Genomic DNA, 21,214 nt, shown 5'->3' with positions numbered 1-21,214 from the left:
TGTTTGTGTGTCTGTGTGTGTTTGAGTCTGTGAGTGTTTGTGTGTGTCACCCTCTCCCGGTGTCACCCTCTCCCGGTGTCACCTCACCCTTTCCCTGTCGCCCTCTCCCTGTGTCACCCTCACCCTTTCCCTGTCTCCCTCTCCCTGTGTCACCCTCTCCCTGTCGCCCTCACCCTCTCTCTTTCTCTCTGTGTCTCTCTCATTCTCTCTCGTTCTGTGTCTCTCTTTCTCTGTGTGTCTCATCTCTCTCTCTCTCTCTCTCTCTCTCTCTCTCTCTCTGTGTGTCTCTCTCTCTCCGTGTGTGTGTGTCTCTCTCTGTGTGTGTGTGTGTGTCTCTCTCTGTGTGTGTGTGTCTCTCTGTGTGTGTGTCTCTCTCTGTGTGTGTGTGTCTCTCTCTCTACCCCTCCCTCTCTCTGTCTCTCTCTGTCTCTTTCTGTCTGTCTCTCGCTGTCTCTCTCTGTCTCTCTCTGTCTCTCTCTCTCTCTCTCTCTCTCTCTCTCTCTGTCTCTCTCTCTCTCTGTCTCTCTCTCTCTCTGTGTGTCTCTCTCTGTGTCTCTCTCTCTGTGTCTCTCTCTCTGTGTCTCTCTCTCTGTGTCTCTCTCTCTCACACTCTGGATCTCTTATTTACCCTTTATATCTTAACAGCCCTATACTACACCGCAATAACCTATACTGCTTGCTTCCAGATCTGACTCAAGCTTCACACGGAAGACATCGGAACCCCCCCTAACCCAGAAGACAGGTAGGGAACACCCCCCCTCCAATGTAAAACATTGCGGGAATGAGGTACCTGGACATTGAGGGACTGCGGATCAGGTAAGATCCCAGGCGGGATTGCTGCTTTAGATATTATGAAGCGGGGGCATCCAGACACTGGTTAAGGGGTTCAGGAAACTAGTCATTCACACCTGGCTTTTATTTCTAGATCCGACATTTACACACACACACACACACACACACGTAACAAGGACTAATTGTAGTATAATGTAATACAATAAATTCATTTATGTCAAAAACGAATGTTGTTCTGGCTAGGAATTTATTAAATGTATTTTATTTATATATTTTATTTTAAAGCGGGGTTAGGGGCGGGGTTGGGGGCGGGACTAGGTGGCGAGTAGATTTTTTGGTTGGGCGAGTAGATTTTTGGGTGATTTGTCGAACACTGATGATGATGATTTAACCCGTGTGGCCCAATTTTTTTTTCCTTGGAGCAGTTCGGCCCTTCTCACTTTATGAGTTGGGCAGGCCTGGTATAGATGAAGGGGGAGTCTTGTGGTTTATGTAACCTATACAACCTAGTTACCTGCTGCTGTATAACCAGGAAATATATGCAAATAAAATACACTTAATAAAACTGATGCCACTGACCCTTAATGGCCACTTGCTCCACGTAGTGTATTGCATGAAATACCCACTATCAGTGTGATTTATCAATAAATCAAGCTCCAAGTTTTCTTTTTAATAAGGCAAACAAGTAGTTGATACTGTATGTTACAAGCTGTCCGACCTCTCAGGGTCCTTCATCGGGAATAGGCGAAGAGATGTGATCTTTGCACAGCAACTTATAGATGCAATCCAAGCAGCTTCAGTTACAAAGACATCTATTTTTTGTTTGTTTTTGTTTTAATATATGCAGTCTTTGATTACCTTTATTGAAAACTAATTACCTAAGCTGCCGATCGATCGGTTCTCCCGTGATCGATCAAAGATCCCGCTTCCCAGGGTTCACTAAATGTCCGCCTTCCAGTGTCAAAATCAATCCTTCAGTCAGAGTAACTCGGCCGCTACAATGTGTCCTTGTATTACCAAGGCAACATGATCTATTGTTACAGTTTGAAGCTCAAACTGCTGGGAGCATTGGCAACAAATGATTACCAACAGCAAGTGTTGCAAAGATCTTGCACAGCTGGGGAGGTGGGCTAAAACCTGCTATAGAAATCAAAGGACGCCCTCCATATTAAACCTCAATAAAAATGGAATTAAGAGGTGAGTTTTAAAATAAAATAAAAATGTAGTAAGTATTATCTAATACTACAGAGCTGATTTATTAAAAAAATAAAAATAAACCCGTGTAGGATATGCTGGGATTGCTCCTTTAATCTGCATTATATACATTAACAGCAGTATCCTCCTTATCCATTCCGGGTTTATTCATGCTGCAATTTGTCTCTACGATCCCCCAGGCTACATTCAGCATCAGTAGCAGGGTCATACTCATTACTCTACTAGGGAGAAACATGTTCAACGAGGAGACATTCACTCTATAAGGGTCTTGTGACTGTCAGCACATTACTGATCGGATATTCCTGATCAATGATCGCAGCTTGGATATGCAGTGCCGGCCGCCAGCGAGGGAGGCCGCGCTTTGCAACGGATTGCCTGCCTTTCCCGCAGCAAAGGGTTTAATATTAACGGGACATCGCCCACATATGAAGCGCCGCAGCTCCTTCTCTTATCTCGCTATCTACATTCAACTGGGAAAGTCAAACTGGTGCCCAGTATCCACCACCTGGCTATAAGTGGCCAGCAGAGCCCAGGTTAACCCTCAGTAGGCGCGTGCGTACGGTATGAACTCATTCTTTTAGCAGTGAACAGGTGACATACGGTAGATACTGTATAATAACACAATTCATATTAGATCCACAATCAGCAGTTTAGATTCCAGGAGTAAGCAGAGCGATCCCTTTCCTGGCCGTGCGGCCGGGCCCGGCACACAGCGGTCACTGCGTGGGATAGGAATAGTGTGGATGAAGCACCTTGCACTGTACCTTCTTCTTGCTGCAGTAGATCTGCCATTTCTTCTCCGGAGGCAGCGCAAACATGGCCTCTCTGTTCTTGTCTGTGAGGTCCAACTCGTCCTAGATGTAGAGATAGAGAACAGTCAGTGCTCAATATAAACGCCTTTGTTAAGTCTCCGCGAGCCGACAGATCTGGGATACACAGGCTGCGGTTTAGCCTCGGGGTAAGGTCAGTGACCAGCAGAGTTTCCTATCTCAAAGTCCCTTAAAGGGACGGTTCCCTCTACTCCTTGTATAGGAAGCAGGGGTCTCCGGAGCTGGACCCTGTTAATTTCAGCTCCGGGGACCTCCTAGTTCCTGAGACACTTACTGGGCAAGGTGCCGCCAGTACTGTCCACTCCCGGGGAAACAAAATGGAGGTTATCTATGATAAAGAGGCGTTAAACCTCCGATAAGTACAGGTGGCACCTGGTCCTATAAGTATCTCGGAAACCAGGAGGCCATCGGGGTTAAATGAACACGGTTCAGCTCTGGGACCGTCTGCTTCCTGCACATGTAAAAAAGGAGGGGGGGGGGGGGGGCAGAGTGGCATTGCTCCTTTAAAGCCTTATTCCCACTTTGCAGCTTATAGTGGATTTGTAATAAAGTGGAATCACTCAGCCACGTAACACCATCGGCACTATTTTGTACGTTTGTTGAGAATGTGATGTTTAATATGGTGTTATGGAAAAGCTTCCCAGTACATGAGAAAGATGACGTGCGTGTTAAGCACTGGTTTCTCAGGGGCTCAGCCCTACAGTGGCCAGTATTATGTTATAAAACAGAGTTTACAAAAACTACAATTCAATTACATTTTGTGTGTGTGTGTATATGTGTGTGCATGTGTATGTGTGTGTGAGTATATGTGTGTGCATGGTTTGTGTGAGTGAGTATATGTGTGTGCATGTGTATGTGTGTGTGAGTATATGTGTGTGCATGGTTTGTGTGAGTGAGTATATGTGTGTGCATGTGTATGTGTGTGTGAGTATATGTGTGTGCATGGTTTGTGTGAGTGAGTATATGTTTGTGCATGTGTATGTGTGTGTGAGTATATGTGTGTGCATGGTTTGTGTGAGTGAGTATATGTGTGTGCATGTGTATGTGTGTGTGAGTATATGTGTGTGCATGGTTTGTGTGAGTGAGTATATGTGTGTGCATGTGTATGTGTGTGTGAGTATATGTGTGTGCATGGTTTGTGTGAGTGAGTATGTGTGTGCATGTGTATGTGTGTGTGAGTATATGTGTGTGCATGGTTTGTGTGAGTGAGTATATGTGTGTGCATGTGTATGTGTGTGTGAGTATATGTGTGTGCATGGTTTGTGTGAGTGAGTATGTGTGTGCATGTGTATGTGTTCGTGAGTATATGTGTGTGCATGGTTTGTGTGAGTGAGTATATGTGTGTGCATGTGTATGTGTGTGTGAGTATATGTGTGTGCATGGTTTGTGTGAGTGAGTATATGTGTGTGCATGTGTATGTGTGTGTGAGTATATGTGTGTGCATGGTTTGTGTGAGTGAGTATGTGTGTGCATGTGTATGTGTGTGTGAGTATATGTGTGTGCATGGTTTGTGTGAGTGAGTATATGTGTGTGCATGTGTATGTGTGTGTGAGTATATGTGTGTGCATGGTTTGTGTGAGTGAGTATATGTGTGTGCATGTGTATGTGTGTGTGAGTATATGTGTGTGCATGGTTTGTGTGAGTGAGTATATGTGTGTGCATGTGTATGTGTGTGTGAGTATATGTGTGTGCATGGTTTGTGTGAGTGAGTATATGTGTGTGTGCATGTGTATGTGTGTGTGAGTATATGTGTGTGCATGGTTTGTGTGAGTGAGTATATGTGTGTGCATGTGTATGTGTGAGTGAGTATATGTGTGTGCATGTGTATGTGTGTGTGAGTATATGTGTGTGCATGTGTATGTGTGTGTGAGTATATGTGTGTGCATGTGTATGTGTGTGTGAGTATATGTGTGTGCATGGTTTGTGTGAGTGAGTATATGTGTGTGCATGGTTTGTGTGAGTGAGTATATGTGTGTGCATGTGTATGTGTGTGTGAGTATATGTGTGTGCATGTGTATGTGTGTGTGAGTATATGTGTGTGCATGGTTTGTGTGAGTGAGTATATGTGTGTGCATGGTTTGTGTGAGTGAGTATATGTGTGTGCATGTGTATGTGTGTGTGAGTATATGTGTGTGCATGTGTATGTGTGTGTGAGTATATGTGTGTGCATGTGTATGTGTGTGTGAGTATATGTGTGTGTGCATGTGTATGTGTGTGTGAGTATATGTGTGTGCATGGTTTGTGTGAGTGAGTATATGTGTGTGCATGTGTATGTGTGAGTGAGTATATGTGTGTGCATGTGTATGTGTGTGTGAGTATATGTGTGTGCATGTGTATGTGTGTGTGAGTATATGTGTGTGCATGTGTATGTGTGTGTGAGTATATGTGTGTGCATGGTTTGTGTGAGTGAGTATATGTGTGTGCATGGTTTGTGTGAGTGAGTATATGTGTGTGCATGTGTATGTGTGTGTGAGTATATGTGTGTGCATGTGTATGTGTGTGTGAGTATATGTGTGTGCATGGTTTGTGTGAGTGAGTATATGTGTGTGCATGGTTTGTGTGAGTGAGTATATGTGTGTGCATGTGTATGTGTGTGTGAGTATATGTGTGTGCATGTGTATGTGTGTGTGAGTATATGTGTGTGCATGTGTATGTGTGTGTGAGTATATGTGTGTGCATGGTTTGTGTGAGTGAGTATATGTGTGTGCATGTGTATGTGTGTGTGAGTATATGTGTGTGCATGTGTATGTGTGTGTGAGTATATGTGTGTGCATGTGTATGTGTGTGTGAGTATATGTGTGTGCATGTGTATGTGTGTGTGAGTATATGTGTGTGTGCATGGTTTGTGTGAGTGAAGAACGTCCTAAATAAGATTTTTTAAAGAAAAAAAAAGTTTAATAAATATTTTTATTTTGTATTTGTGCAATCATTGACATACACACACACACACACACACACACACACACACACACACACACACACACACACACACACACACACACACACACACACACACACACACACATTGGAGCGCCGGTAGCGGCGCAAAATCATCCTTCCCACCGTCTTTGCCGCAGTCTGTCGGCTCCCCGCTCCCTGCCGTGCGCGCGTGCGGCCCTCGTATAGAAGGGCTGGCTGGCTGACCTCAGCCATCTATAACTGCCATGTGTGCGCACGGCGTAGCACGCCCCGGCAGGATAGAACGGCCCTAAGAGGGAGAGTAGGCAGGACAAGCCCCCTATTATCTGCCCTTGCACATCCGTCAGTAGGGAGGGAAATACCTTTATAGGCTAATGCAGAGGTCTCAAACGCAGTCCTCAAGGGCCACCAGCAGGCCAACTTTTCTGGATTTCCCTGCTTCAGCACAGGTGGCTCAATCTGTGGCTCAGTCAAAGTCCAAGACTGAGCCACAGATTGAGCCACATGTGCTGAAGCAGGGATATCCATAAAAGCCGGCCTGCTGGTGGCCCTTGAGGACTGAGTTTGAGACCCCTGGTCTAATGGAACAGAAACTAGATGTGAACAGGATATAATGGTATTTCCCCAACTACCGACAGATGTGCGAGTGCAGATAAGTGGGCGCCCTTCCCTGCCTACTCTCCCTCTTAGCAGAGATCTCCAGGTGCAGTAATCCTCGTATATGTTTAACCATTTCCCCCAGTGCACCCCTCTATCTACCCACTGGAGGTTGAGCATATATCCCTCCGACCCCCTTTTTTCCTATTAGTAACTGTGGCAGATATTTGTTATGTGGATCCCTCCTCTATGAGGTAGTAACATTGAAACCCATGTACATTTGTTTGCCAGAATGATAATAACCTTAACTAGTTGTAAACTTAGTAATATGCCTGGAAACGCCTGGTTAAGACAAGTCCTTGTAGGTTTTGCTGGGCCATACATCTGGATCTGCCTGTTTAGAGATGATTACAAATGAGACTACTGCAGCATCAGGAGCTCGAAGCACAAGTATACTTGGGCGGTCAGCCAGAGCTCTGCAAGACGATCCCCCACCGCTAAAAGAAGTCAGAGGACCATTGCAGCTGGTTACCCTCGCGGCCTTATCAGCAGGCATACTGATTAGTGCTTTGTATATACTGTCCGCCCCACTGTTACTGTCTTAGAACGAGCGATCCATAATAAATGTAAATCCCAGCTAACATTGCAATCCCTCACTGACTAACCCCACTGCTCGCTCTGCCTGTGCGTCGCTAGTGTGATGTCATAGTATGTGCGCAAGGAACAAAGCCGCTTTAATACAAGCCATGAATGGCTCACTGGGAAAGCACTGTAAACTGGTGCAAACAGTAGGCTAAATTGAGTACTGAGTCAGGTAGCAGCTGCTGACAAACTTAATGGCCCTTAGAGACCCCTGCAGCAGAAGACTACATAACGAACCCAAACAAAATCAAGGGGCAGGTCAGTCATTGCCAACCTAGTGAGGGGAAGCATTTTGGAAAAAAATGTTTTCCAAGAGTTAGCTGCGGCTGAGGGAACCAACACGTGGAAATGTTTAAAGGTGGATTTCCAAACGTAAGGGGCAGACAAGCGAAACCAGAGCTTTACCCATGTTACATACGGTTAGAAAGCCCAGAGTGGGATTCCAGGTCTAAAAATAAGCCCAGGAATGTTGTCTGAGGTCAGGAAGCTTTTCAATGGGCGCGGGATAGAGGAACGAGGGAGTGAAAGAGAGTTTAGGAGACAAGAAGAAGCCAGCCACCCAGCAGTTTGCTTGCTGATGTAGAGATGTCCTGTCTTCTGACATACTGTGGTTCTTGAAAGAGTATAACGAGTTTTATTTTACTTAATAAAAGGGGAAATGTTCCTATTTCTAATACAATGTGTGCCGTATACAGAATAGAAAGCAATCGGGAGGTTTTTTACAAATAAATGGGTGGTGAGATCTAAACTGGAATTAAAGGCAAACGGTAAAATACAACGCGGTAAGAGGAAGTGGAACGGCAGCTTCGGCAGAATGAGGTTTCCAACAAAGCTAGTGACAATGGCCGAGTTATGCAACAGAGATTAAGAAAAGTACAAAAAACTATTTAAAAGGCCCTGTATGGAATTTCTCTGTGATAATTTGGGTGCTATCCTTTGGGCTATTATTCCTACTCGGTTTGGCCCCACGTCTCTCAGTGTATTTTTACAACCACTCTAATAATCCACATGTCACCACTAGGCGTGTGTAATATCACGCTGTACTATCTCTATACAATAGTTTCTGTGCACCGATGAAAGCGGTATCGGTACAAGTGGGAAAATATAGGCCAGTAGAACGCTGCAATGTGAACAAGAGCTTTTTATGATTTATAACACAGTGCTATACATTTATAGACCCATATGTCAAATGTGTCAACACTGTTCAAAAAGCAGGCAGCTCTGCTGATTTACAGCACTGTAACTTTCATTCTGAGGGCTTCATGTTAGCAGAAAGGGAGTATCAGGCGTGCTCTGTCCTTGGAACTTGCAGAAAGCCCATTGCCAACTCCTTGAGCAAGTCAACATGGACAAAAGTACAAAAGGTCCCACAAGTGTGTCTAGTAAACACCACTTATTATTTTCTTGCAGTAAATAATAAAGTATTGCTATTTGTATTATTACCAAAAGGGTCATTTTTATTCTTCTCTACAAATGTCAGCAGAAAAGAATACACAGCTACCCCACAGCACCTCCTGTCATCCTATAGCTGGTGGCGGATCTGCAGAGTGTACTGTATGTGGGGATCTGGCAGGCTCCCCACATTCCTAGGTTTACCAGTCCAAGGCTGTTAAAGCATAAACTTGTCATCACATCGCTAAAAAAAAGTTAATACAACTGTAATCCTCTTCTCAGATCTTGGGCAATAACACAAAACAGCAACGCTTTGGGAAACCACCCAGTTACTGTGTGGCATTATCGTAACACAACATGGACGTGACATTTATTCCAGCGTCCTTTGACTCTGGCACTTGTTAAACACATGTGGTCTCTGTTGTTGCGAGTGTTGAGCTAAAGTATATGACCATACACAGCAGTCTACACATTAGACTGCAGCAACATTAGTGTTTTTTATCAGGAATATGGAGGTGATGTGTAAGGGAAATTCTGAGCAAAATCGACACATTACGTTATTTTCATGGTGTGTCTGCGACAATGTATCAGGCTTTTTACTCACAGTAACACGCCATGGGCAAAAAGGGGGAGGGAACGGGGGGGAGAAGGTATACAAAAACAAAGCATAATAATGACAAAATTACTACCAAAAAGGAGATAAAAAATGGGTTCAAGAAACCCATTGGTAGTGTCACCCGTTAGCTTTGTGTGCACTTTAAGCATGTATGTTTCCTGAGAGATTTGTCCTGCCACGTTACACAGCCTTAAATTCCCCTGTGTCCTACGTCTTCTTGTATACTTCCCGAGATACAGCTCCCCGGGGAAGCTGCTGCTTGTACAGTCCTCCCGCAGGGCAAACAAAATGGATTATTAAATCTCCCACATCACGCAGGCCAAAAGGAAGGCACACCACCATCGGTTGCAGCTTCCCATTCGCCTGCATCACAGAGGGGTTTTAAACCTCTATGAGAGTGGTGGGCAACCAATTTTTCAATGTAGCCACAGGTGTGGCGAATGAGAAGTGAAAATCGCCACACTATGTAAAATTGAGAAATTAGGTCATTCCAACATTTAAAACAACACATACTGTTCATCTGCTTCCCCCACCTCAGCACTATCACCTGCTGCTGCGTCCCTCACCTCAGCACTATCACCTACTGCTGCGTCCCTCACCTCAGCACTATCACCTGCTGCTGCATCCCTCACCTCAGCACTATCACCTGCTGCTGCATCCCTCACCTCAGCACTATCACCTGCTGCTGCATCCCTCACCTCAGCGCTATCACTTGCTGCTGCTTCCCTCAGAAGTGTATGTACAGAGTTCCCAGGCATTGTGGAACCAGGTTGTATTCTTCTTTTCATTTGTTATATTTTGGAGTGAAACTGTGGGGGACTGTGTGTTTTGTAGAGGTTTAGAGGTTGTTTTTGGGGTTTAAAAACCGTTTTGGTTTTTCACCCAGGGACTGCAGTGGTTTTTCAACCCAGCACAAGCTGCACTTTGGCTGGCTGGAAACTGCAGCCTTCAACCCCTCTCTCCTTCCCCACCCCTGGTTGTTTAACTGGCTGTTTTACTTCCAATTTCACTTGATTTCCTATTGTTATATTTTGGAGTGAAACTGTGGGGGACTGTGTGTTTTGTAGAGGTTTAAAGATTGTTTTTGGGGTTTAAAAACCGTTTTTGGTTTTGCATCCAGGGACTGCAGTGTTTTTCAACCCAGCAAAAGCTGCATTTTGGCTGGCTGGTACTGTAGCTTTCAACCCCTCTCCCCTCCCACACCCCTGGTTGTTTTACTTCTATTTTCACTTTATTTCTTAAGCCTGATTCCTCTTTTCTCACCTGCAATTAAGAGCTCTGTGTCTTTTCTTTAAAGACGTGTTAAAAATTGTGATGTTGCCTATTACAACAGAGAGAGAGTAACTAATAAGGGGGAAAAGATTTAAAACTACAGCAGGTTTTAAAAGCTGTCTTTTTTTTCCCCTCCCTTTGCAGAGAGGTTAATTGGTTCTTAAAAGGACAGTTCCTCTTTGCACCTTTCTCTCTAAACACTACCTCCTCCCCTGACTAAAAGGCTTATTAGTATCATGCCTAAGAGAGGTAGGAGTAGTGTTGCAACGGGGACCACACCCGGATACAGGACACCAAAAACTGTGGCCCCTAGGAGCAACACTCTTAGTCACAGCCCTAGGCCTGGTCCTTCCAGTGCCCTGGCCATGCCTCCCCCAGCGCCTGTTAGCAGCGTGGCCCCTGCGGCCCCAGTTCAAACATGGGCGCAGATAACAGCTGCAGGCGTCGACCCCAGCAACAACAATGCTGGGGCCACGCCCGGTGAGAGCAGGAAGCTTGGGGTGAGATGCCCAATGTCACCTGGCCTTAACATGGAGATCTATGTAAGGGCTGTGGCAGACATTGTGGGTCCCTCTGCTGTGGTGGCGGCCAGCAAGATGTATGGGAGGGGCATTTTCTTCCTCCGTACGCTGGCTGCCATCCACACCCTGGTGCAGAAAGGCATCAATGTAGGGGGGATCTACATCCCTATAAAACCCATGGATGGGTTAGGCACAAAGGTCATTCTTTCAAATGTGCCCCCCTTCATCCCAGACGGCCTCATGAGGCCACACCTGCAAACCCTGGGAGACATTAAGTCTCCTATAACAAAATTGCCTTTGGGCTGCAGGGATAGGGCGCTGAGGCATGTGCTCTGATTTAGGCGGCAGGTAAAATTGCTGCTGCCGGGGAGCACAGAATCTGTGGAGGGTTCCTTCAGGGTGCCCTACAAGGGCATTCAATATACTTTTTTCTATGGCACGGAGGGGGTTAGGTGTTATCTGTGCAAGGAGCTTGGGCACACTCGTAGGAGTTGCCCCAAAGTGAACAGGAATCCCACCTCAGCTCCTGCACCCGCCCCTCCCTCTGCCAAGACACCCGGTACTGCTGTGCCTACCACAGCGGGGCCCTCGAGAGCCCAGGTCCCCCCTGGGACCGTAGGAGATGTCGCTGCCCCATCTCGGGTGGTGACATTTGCACCTCTCCCAAAAGAACAGAGGGAGAAGGTAAAGCCCTCGAGGGCCCAGGTCCCCCCAGGGACCGCAGAAGATGTCGCTGCCCCATCTCGGGCGGTGACATCTGCACCTCTCCCTAAAGATCAGAGAGAGAATGTAAAAGCCACCCCACAACAGTCACCCTCTGTTGTCGCTGTCCCCCCCCAAGAACAGCTTACCCCCAATGTAAGCACCGTACAGGGTGCGGGGGAGCAGGAGGAAGCTCCTGCTGGAGAGGCAGCGGCACCCTCTCCTGGGGAATCAATCCCCAGGAAGAGCAAATTTAAAAATAAAAACAAGAGGGTGTTTGAGGAGGTCGAGAAAGGTGAACCGGATTACGTTCACCCGCGGATGTCTCCTAAAGGGAACGCAACATCAGTTCCGCACGAGGTGGCTCCATCCGGCCCACTGGTTGGGATTAATCAGTGTGAGCCGGATCCCATAAATGAACAGCCCCCCCCCCTCGAAGATCTGGAGGGAATGCAAGAGGAGGTACCCGACATCTCTGGGGTGGAAGGCCAAAGTGCTCAACAGCAAGAGACCTTACCCCTAGGAATAGACGTTGGGGAGCCTCCCAAAGCCCCTCTGGGTTGGAGAGCATCCCCTGGAGACTTGTGTTTCGGTGAATTTACCCCACCGGACACAAAAAAGATACCTGTCTTCGGGGACCCGGGGGTCGACCGGGATCCCCTTCTGGTTGTACCACCTTCGGGTGACGCACATACTGTCGCGGCCGAGTTTATTTGAGCATTTGCCCGGTCTCGGCCGCGACAGTAACCTGGCGCGCGCCGGGATGTCCCGGGCGCGCGCTGAAGCCTCGGAGGAGAGGCCCGCCGATCGGGGCTTCCCCCTCTCCTCTCCGGGTCCGCCGGGTCCCCCGGAACCCCCTGCCGCCGTCCCCCACATCGCGGGACGCCAGGGCTCCCTCGGGGAGCCCTGGACAAGCGTGCAGGGGGCGCAGGCACCCGATGACGCGTGACCACGCCGAGGGGATGCCACTAGCAAGCCGGGAAATCTCCCGGCTTGCGGAACTGGCCGCACTCTAATAAAGTGTGCCGCCAGTGTAGGGATAAAAGGCCCCGGTTTGCGTCACCAGAGGAAGGAGATGGGTTAGGGCTGATCCCCGTGGGTGGGGGTTTGGAGGGTGTTTTGGTGAGCACTTCTGATTACATCTGGGAGTTGTCTGACCTGAACCCTCTTAGTGCGGAGTTTTGGGCAGGCACTTTATTGGGAGTGAATGCTGGGATAGACCCTCCCTTTGAGGTCCTTGCTAGTGAGTGCCCTCCCACGGTTGGTGAGTGCCCTCCCGCAGATGGTGAGGGCCCTCTAGCGGATGGTGAGGGCCCTCTAGTGGATGGTGAGGGCCCTCCCGCGGAAGTGAGGGCCCTCCCGCGGATGGTGAGGGCCCTCCCGCGGGTGGTGAGAGCCCTCCCGCAGATGGTGGGGGCCCTCCCGCAGATGGTGAGGGCCCTCCCGCGGTTGGTGAGTGCCCTCCCACAGGTGATGCGAACACCCGTGGCATGCTACTGCCACCGGCCCCCTGAGAAGGCAGTTCTTCGTCAGATTGTCCGAATACCTGGAGACAGTCGACGCGGACGAACACGTGGTGCTCGGGGGTGATTTTAACTGCACCCTCGAGGCTCTGAGGGACCGGAATGGTCCGGAGCCACACCCGAGTTCTGCGTCGACCTTGCGGGAGGTCATCACCCGCTACTCCATGGTAGACGTCTGGCGAGAACAACATCCCGGGGTATCCACTGAGTTCACCTATGTTAGTGTTTAGAGGTGGACGGATATCCTGGTCCCGGATCGATAGGCTGTACATATCCAGCCACAGCCTGTCACGAGCTCAGTCCAGTACCATTAGGCTAGCGCCTTTTTCGGACCACAATTGTGTGTCCGTGATGGTGGCGCTAATACCAGCAGCGCCCTCGGCCGCCTATTGGCATTTCAACAATACGTTGTTGGAGGACAAGGGGTTTGCGACGTCGGTCCGAGACTTTTGGATGGCCTGGAGAGGTTGCAGGCCAGACTTTGACACGTTAGAGCAGTGGTGGGACGTGGGCAAGGTTCATCTGTGCTTCGTTTGTCAAGAGCACACTAAAGGTGCCAGAAGGCGGCGCGATGCTGAGATCGAGACCCTTAGGGAAGAGGTGCTCGATCTCGAGAGGCGGCTGTCTGTGGCAGGAGACCAATTCCTGCAGTGTGCGTATGTGGAGAGGAAGTGCGCTCTCCGGGACTTGGAAGATCGGAGAGCTCGGGGGGCGTATGTGCGATCCCGCATCCACTTCCTTCGGGAAGAGGGTCGCGGGTCGCGCCTCTTCTACGCGCTGGAGAAAAAGAGGGGAAACTGTAAACATATCACCTGCTTGTTAGCAGAGGACGGTACCCCTCTGACTGACCCGGAGAGCATCCGGGACAGAACCCGGAGGTTTTACGTAGACCTTTTCTCTCCGGAGTCCATCCAGCCGGATGCGTGCAGGGTCTTATGGGAGGGGCTTCCCACGGTCGGCGAGGGTGGAAGAGAGCGGCTTGAGTTACCTTTGACTCTGGCCGAGCTATCTGAAGCTCTTAATCTCATGTCCCAAGGAAAAGCGCCGGGGCTAGACGGGCTGACTGTGGAGTTCTTCCGTTTTTTTTGGGAGATGCTGGGACCTGATTTCACCGAGGTCCTGGCTGAAACCCTGGAGACTGGTGAGATGCCCCTTTCATGTCGGCGGGCAATACTGTCTCTGCTGCCGAAGAAAGGGGATCTCCGCCAGCTCTCTAACTGGCGACCGGTCTCACTGCTCAGCACGGATTATAAAATCGTAGCCAAAGCGCTCTCGCTGAGGCTCAAGTCCGTGCTGGCAGAGGTGATTCACCCCGACCAGTCCTATACTGTCCCGGGCCGGAGCATTCATGATAAAAATTTTCTGGTCCGGGACCTGCTACACCAAGAGCAGAGGACTGGTCTGTCACTCGCCCTCCTGTCCCTAGATCAGGAGAAGGCGTTTGACAGGGTGGATCACCGTTACCTCATGCAGTTTGGCTTTGGCCCACAATTTGTGGGCTTTCTCCGGATGCTGTACGCCTCTGCAGAGTGTCTGGTAAAAATTAATTGGTCCCTGACGGCACCTTTTGTGTTTGGTCGGGGAGTACGTCAGGGGTGTCCCCTGTCTGGGCAACTATACGCGCTGGCCATCGAGCCCTTCCTCTGCCTACTGAGGAGGAGGCTCACCGGGCTGGTGCTGCGGGAGCCCAGCATGCGGGTAGTCCTGTCGGCTTATGCTGATGACGTGCTCCTCGTGGCCCAGGACCTAGATGATCTGGAGCAGGCACAAGCGTGCCAAGAGGTCTACACCGCGGCCTCTTCTGCTCGGATCAACTGGTCCAAGTGCTCCGGCATTTTGGTGGGTCCCTTACATGTGGTCTCTTTGCCCCCCGCATTTCGTAATATCTCGTGGGGGAGCGATACTCTCAAATATCTGGGAGTCTACCTGTCTGCTGCGGAGGACCCAGCCCCAGAAAACTTCAGTGAACTTGAAGAACGAGTCATTGCTCATCTGGGGTCATGGGTGTATCTGTCGAGAATGCTTTCCCTTAGGGGAAGAACCCTGGTGGTCAACCAGCTGGTGGCCAGTCAGCTTTGGCACCGGCTGATAGCCATGGGTCCGCCCCCGAATTTATCAACAAGATCCAGAGGAGATTGATGGATTTTTTCTGGATGGGGAAGCATTGGGTCTCTGTGGGGGTTGCGTGCCTTCCTTTGGAGGAGGGTGGACAGGGAGTGGTGTGTGTCCGCTCCCAGTTACACACTTTTCGCCTCCAATACCTGCAGAGATACCTATTCGCGGATCCGTCTCCACAGTGGTGCCAGCTGGCGACCAGTTTCTTTCACCAGCTGCGCAGTATGAGGTATGACCGGCAACTGTTTATCATCAGGCCCGAGAGTTTAGGAAGAAACCTCTCGGAGCTGCCGGCATACTACCGGGACTTATTAAAGGCCTGGAAACTGGTCTCCGCGACCAGGAAGGAACAGGCGGTGGGGGTTGATTTCCTCGCCGAGCCCCTGCTGTATAATCCGGCAGTGGGGGCTCGGATGTTGGATTCACCCTCTATTTGCCGCCGGCTAATCCTGGCGCAAGTGACCAGAGTCGGGGATCTCCTGGACTATGAGCGGCGAGACTAGGTAAGCGCAGAGGTGCTTGCGCCCCGTATGGGTATGCTTACTGCCCGTGTCCCTCGTCGTTTGATCCGGGAGATTAAAGATGCAATCCACCCCGATTTACGCACCTTCATCGAGGGGGTTTTGCAGACCGGAGAGCATTGTCAACCTATCAACTTCAGCTCTCCGGATCTTTGCGTAGAACCCAAACCACGGCAACCCCCTCGGGCTCCTATCTCCCCCAACCTCAGCAGGTTGGGGGATATGTCCCGGCATGTTTCCGCGGCATGCCGAGGAAAGTCCTGTATTCTCTGGTGCTCCATATAGTGCACTACCTCACCCTTGTCACCCGCCCAGATACCATCTGGAGGCGGGTATTTCTTGGGAACGAGGGCGAGAGACCCCGGTGGAGAGAGCTCTATTCAGCTTTGGTTCCCCGTCCCGCCGGGGATTTGAGTTGGAGGGTCCTCCACGGTGCACTGAGCACAGGAGAGTACTTGGCACACTTCACGGACTCCCCCGCCGCCTGTCCCTTCTGTGGCGAGCGGGAGTCCATATTCCACATTTATCTGAGCTGCGCCAGACTGCAGCCCCTCTTATCCACCTTGAGGAGCCTTCTTCTGCAGTTCTGGCTGGGTTTTTCCCCTCATCTTTTTATTTTTGGGTGCCCAGTGTCCCGAGACAATAAGCCTAGGGATCTCCTAGTCAACCTGCTCCTGGCATTGGCTAAGGTAGCCATTTACAAGACCAGGAGGCAGTGTTTGGAGAGGGGGGTCCCAACGAACATCGTGGCAGTGTTCCGGGCGCTGGTGCACTCCCGTATTCGGGCAGAGTTCATGTACGCCGAGTCCGCTGAGACGGTTTCGGAGTTTGCCTCCCAGTGGGCGTTAGGCGGGGTGCTCTGCTCTGCTCGGTATCCCCCATCATGGGTTCTTTTGAGTTAACCATTCTTTTTTAAGTGCACTTCGCCGGCCAATCAGTATTAAACCAGATCAAAATAGGCTGCTTCCCTCACCTCAGCACTATCACCTGCTGCTGGTTCACTTTGTTGACTAATTCAGAAAGCGGAAACCAGCACACGCCGCCAGGAAAAACTTTATTTTACTGTGGGAGCTGGCAGACTCAAATTCGCCGACACTTTTATGGCCAATTCGCCACTTGTGGCGATTGGCGACAAGGTGCCCACCTCGGGTCTATGAGATCCGGCAGCACCTTCTCTCCAGTAAGTACTGTATCTGGAAAAGCAGGAGGTCGCTGGAGCTGAAATATACATGATCCGGGGACCCCCTGCTTCCTATCTATATGGAAAAAAATGGGGGCCAATGTGTGACTGCTCCTTTATTGTGATCTATAGTCAGAAGGTTTATGTGGTGCACAGACTGCACAATAGTGACTGTGGTAGAGGGCATGCAGTATAGTAACAGGTGAGTAGTGCTCACAATGCCTTCACACTAGTACTCAGACTGTTTCCAAGACATTCTCCACCTTTTAAATATTGGGGTTACCCATTCAATGCCAAGTGGCCCAGACTTGCCAGTGTTATGATTATGTGATGACTTGTGTAGCAATGACATGCTCATGACGCAGCACCGGGTGTTGTAAATGGAAGACAAGGGTCCTTCTCTTCTGCTCAGATTGTGTATCCCGGCTCTGGGAGGGTGGTAAATGTGATCACCACGATAACCTAGCAACAAAGCCAAACTGGCCATCACAAGGGCCCCTCAAAGTGTTAAGGTTCGTTAAAGGTCATCGTTGAAGGGTTTATACAATAGTTATGTTCTAAACAAAGACCGGCAGAATATGTCCTGAAAATAAATCCTCTTTCCCTGAAAATTAAGTAAAACTGTCGGTTTGTATGGCACATCAGCCACTGAAATGCATCGGATATTATGCACAGCTAAAATAAGTGATCCAGAGACATTATGAAGTCACATTTTAAAAATTGTCAGCTAGGCAAACATAAAAATTACACACACTCAAGACACACTGCACTGTTCATGCAATGTCTTCATATACACCCTGATCACCTAATGAAGTGCAATGTCTTTATATATCATGTACAGGGTATAACACTGTTTACCTAATGTAACTATGTATTTGTAACCATGTATCTGTCATCATAACTCTGTGCCCAGGACATACGTGAAAACGAGAGGTAACTCTCAATGTATTACTCCCTGGTAACACATGTTATAAATAAAATAAATACATAAATAAATAACACTCCCATCTTATTTTAATTAGCAAAAAGTGCAGATGACCGAATGCACACTGCATATAGCTTAAGACATAAACGAAAGAATATCAGCCCTGCGGCCACAGCATAGTGTAGTATGGGGCACACAGATCTTTGCTCTTTCCTAGAGCTTCATTAGCTTGTTTAGGATGATATTAGGACGGCGGGTGAATTTTGGCAGATTCTACATGTGCGCTATTCAGCTTTTTAAGAACGTGTTAAACCTCTCAACATTTCTTTGTATACTAGTGTAGAACCTAAGCCAACCAACCATTTGTAAGCACAAATGCTATTACACAGCATGCCCCAAGGAATATTTTTATATCTATGTCATAAAAACATACATCTTGCCATGTCAAGTATATAAGATTACAATATGATATCTGTTGCATGAAAAAATCTTGCATAAAAATATTAATTATGGTGGTGGATCAGAAGACAAATATTCACGATTTGAAATGTTTTTCTTTGTTTCTCCTGACACTTCAGTGTTCCATCAAACACAGATTTTTTTTAACCACTGTTTACAATAATTATCTAAGTTAATTGTTTTAATTGATTTAATTTGAGCATTAGTTAGGGCTCCACAATTGAGCTAAAAAACTGGAACACTCTGCCCCCTTGCCTTTACGAAATCTGGGGGCAGAATACCCCACAAGATGACAGAGGAAGGTGGTGGAGGTTGTTAACCTGACTGTGAGAGGATAGTGTCAGAAAGTGCTCTCCACAAGCGATTCTCAAACCAAAGTGTCCTTCATTCCCCGTCTGGGAAAGCAGGTTACAAAGTATATGCAATCCGTAGCATAGACTGCCAAAGACTAAGTCTGCGTCTGCAGTGTGGACCCAAAGTGACCTGAAGCTCCCCGAGCAGGTTTCCCATGTGCTCCTGACACTGTGTCCCAGTTGTTCCCAGATAAACTCTCTGGGAAGCTGCACCCGTCCCTCACAGGTTCTGAAGAGATGAGCAGAATTTTGGGGGCGGATTTGGATCTGCAGCAGACCGGCCGGTTCCTTTGGTCCAATCTCAAATAGGGGGATTTGCGGATTTTTTATTATTATTATTATTATTATTACTACCAATACACTCCACGGATTCCGACACCGTAGACGGAATTAAAGAATCCAATCTGCCAACAGATAGGGATGAATTCGCGCTGATTTAAACAGACCAAAATCCATCCGCGGATTTTACACCCTGAAACGGATTTTGGGGGGGGAAATGTGGATTTGGGTGGATTCGCCCATCTCTTGTTCTTAGAGAGCGGACGGGGAATCCCCGCCTTCTTTTAAACCCTGGGTTTAAATCAAAAATGAACTGACAGCACCTTAGTAGAGGGTCTTCTGATCCTGACACAGTTAGGGGGCTTACCCCTTCACTCCCTTACACTGACCAAACATTGTATCACGGTGGAAAATGAATCGTGCAGAACGTATGCTGCACCATAGGATGTAAAGAAAGGAGTATTGTGAAGTAACAGGTACTGTAGCGTATTGAGTGCCATTCCACTGCTAACTATATCTGGGGCAAAGTGACTGATTCTAGCCAGGGGAAAACCTAAATAGTTCAGATCAGCAATCTTTAAATTCTAATCTGTACATTTTATACCAAGTTATTTTTAAGTTCCAAAATTCCTCCTCCCAACTATTTATTTGGGAATCACTGTTGCCTACCAACACGTCCGGGGTGGAGGGTGCTACATCCTCTCACAGAGCGTCAGCGATGGCTGCTAAGGAAGGTATTCACTGCAGACATTGTTACTCACACACTATTATGTGTTAGCATGTGAATTTCTAGCACCGCCGTAAAACACTATCACAGCCAAGTATTATATCCAGAGCAGCACCTTAGATATATCATAAACCAATCCATGTTTAAATGAGCAATACACACACCCCCCAGAAAACAATGGAAACTAAGAAAGAAGTTTCACATCCATATGTGAGCCCGGCAGAATACGCTGGCGGAACACTTTCTTCTAAAGTCACAGTGGGAGGTCCCCTTGAAAGATTGTCTTGTTCCTTGCTGGCGAAGGTAGCCATCGTTTTTAACATCAAATTCCATTCCATGTATTTATATCTTTGCAGAGCTGACGCGTTTGTTGAACATCACGTTGGTGAATCGCTGGGATTCATATCGAGGCGACCTTCTTACTTGCTGGAGGTCTTCTGAACTTGTGATGAAAATAACTAAATTGTCTGCAAATCTTAGCTGACAGGTATTCAGCAATTATTTTGATCATTTTTTCTTCCCAATTTAATGTCTTGGAACAATTCTTCACGTGTTGCTGTGGAAAGCTTCAGTAACATGGCGTCCCCCCGTCGCTCAACCTTGCTTCTCGCGATCTTGCTTGTATCTCAATGTAGGCTAAGGGTCGATGTGGCATTCTGGTAAATGTCCTTTATAATATTAATATATACGCGGCTTGGACATTTGAACATTGTAGTGCATTTTACATGGCTGATATTGACTCGTACTGATCAGAATGTAGCTTGGCATGCAGCATTTCTTTGCTCTCCTCCATATTTGCTGAGCTATAACCCGGGCAGCCGGTGCAAAGCCCAGGGGCCCGCGCTCTTGGCCCCCCCCCCCCCCCTGTCAGCGGCAAAAGGCGGAGATGCCATAGGAAGGAAGGGAAATCCCTCCCTCTGCAGAGCCTGTGAGAGACAGGCTGGGAAAGGTGAGAGGGAAGGGTTAAATCACAGGGGTAAAAACAGACATGAAAAGGAAGAAGACAGAAAAGAAAAGAGACAGAGAAAAGGAATTATGAGAGAGAGAGAGAGAGAAAGAGAGAGAGAGAGAGAAATACGAGAGTGAGAGAGAGAGAGTCAAAGAGAGACAGAGTGAGAGGCAAAAATGCAAAGATAGAGTGAGAGGCAAAAATGCAAAGATAGAGAGAGAGGCAAAAATGCAAAGATAGAGAGAGAGGCAAAAATGCAAAGATAGAGAGAGAGGCAAAAATGCAAAGATAGAGAGAGAGGCAAAAAGAGAGAGAGGCAAAGAGAGAGAGGCAGGCAAAGAGAGAGAAGCAAAGAGAGAAAGGCAGAGGCAGAGAGGGGCAAAGATAGAGAGAGGCAAAGAGAGAGAGAGAGAGAGAGAGAGAGGCAAAGAGAGAGAGAGGCAAAGTGAGAGAGAGAGAGAGGCAAAGAGAGAGAGAGAGGCAAAGAGAGAGCAAGAGAGGCAAAGAGAGAAAGAGAGAGGCAAAGGGAGAGCGAGAGGCAAAGAGAGGGAGAAGAGAGAGACATGAGGGGGAAATGGGAAGGAAAAGAGAAAAAGATGCTGGGAAAAGAAACCTCAGGTTGTTAGGGAGAGGATGACAGGGAAAATATATGTGGGAATAAATAAAGAGACTGGCATGTGAGAAA

At 48.1% G+C, this 21,214-nt stretch overlaps 1 protein-coding gene across 8 annotated transcripts in view; it reads right to left on the bottom strand.

Annotated features, from left to right (window-relative positions):
* Positions 1 to 21,214, bottom strand: part of DAAM2 (dishevelled associated activator of morphogenesis 2) — a 398,259-nt gene that overhangs the window by 203,136 nt on the left and 173,909 nt on the right. For 6 of the 8 annotated variants that reach the window (XM_075595377.1, XM_075595378.1, XM_075595376.1 and 3 more), the window contains one exon: positions 2,760 to 2,861. In XM_075595377.1, the coding sequence (XP_075451492.1) occupies positions 2,760 to 2,861 (102 nt within the window). The remainder of the gene's footprint in view (positions 1 to 2,759; positions 2,862 to 21,214) is intronic. The other 2 variants (XM_075595384.1, XM_075595382.1) reach the window with 1 other exon arrangement.

Source organism: Ascaphus truei, chromosome 4, assembly GCF_040206685.1.
Source record: "Ascaphus truei isolate aAscTru1 chromosome 4, aAscTru1.hap1, whole genome shotgun sequence".
Taxonomy (NCBI): domain Eukaryota; kingdom Metazoa; phylum Chordata; class Amphibia; order Anura; family Ascaphidae; genus Ascaphus; species Ascaphus truei.
Note: the sequence above shows the minus strand (reverse complement) of the source record. Positions and strands in the feature narration are given on the sequence as shown.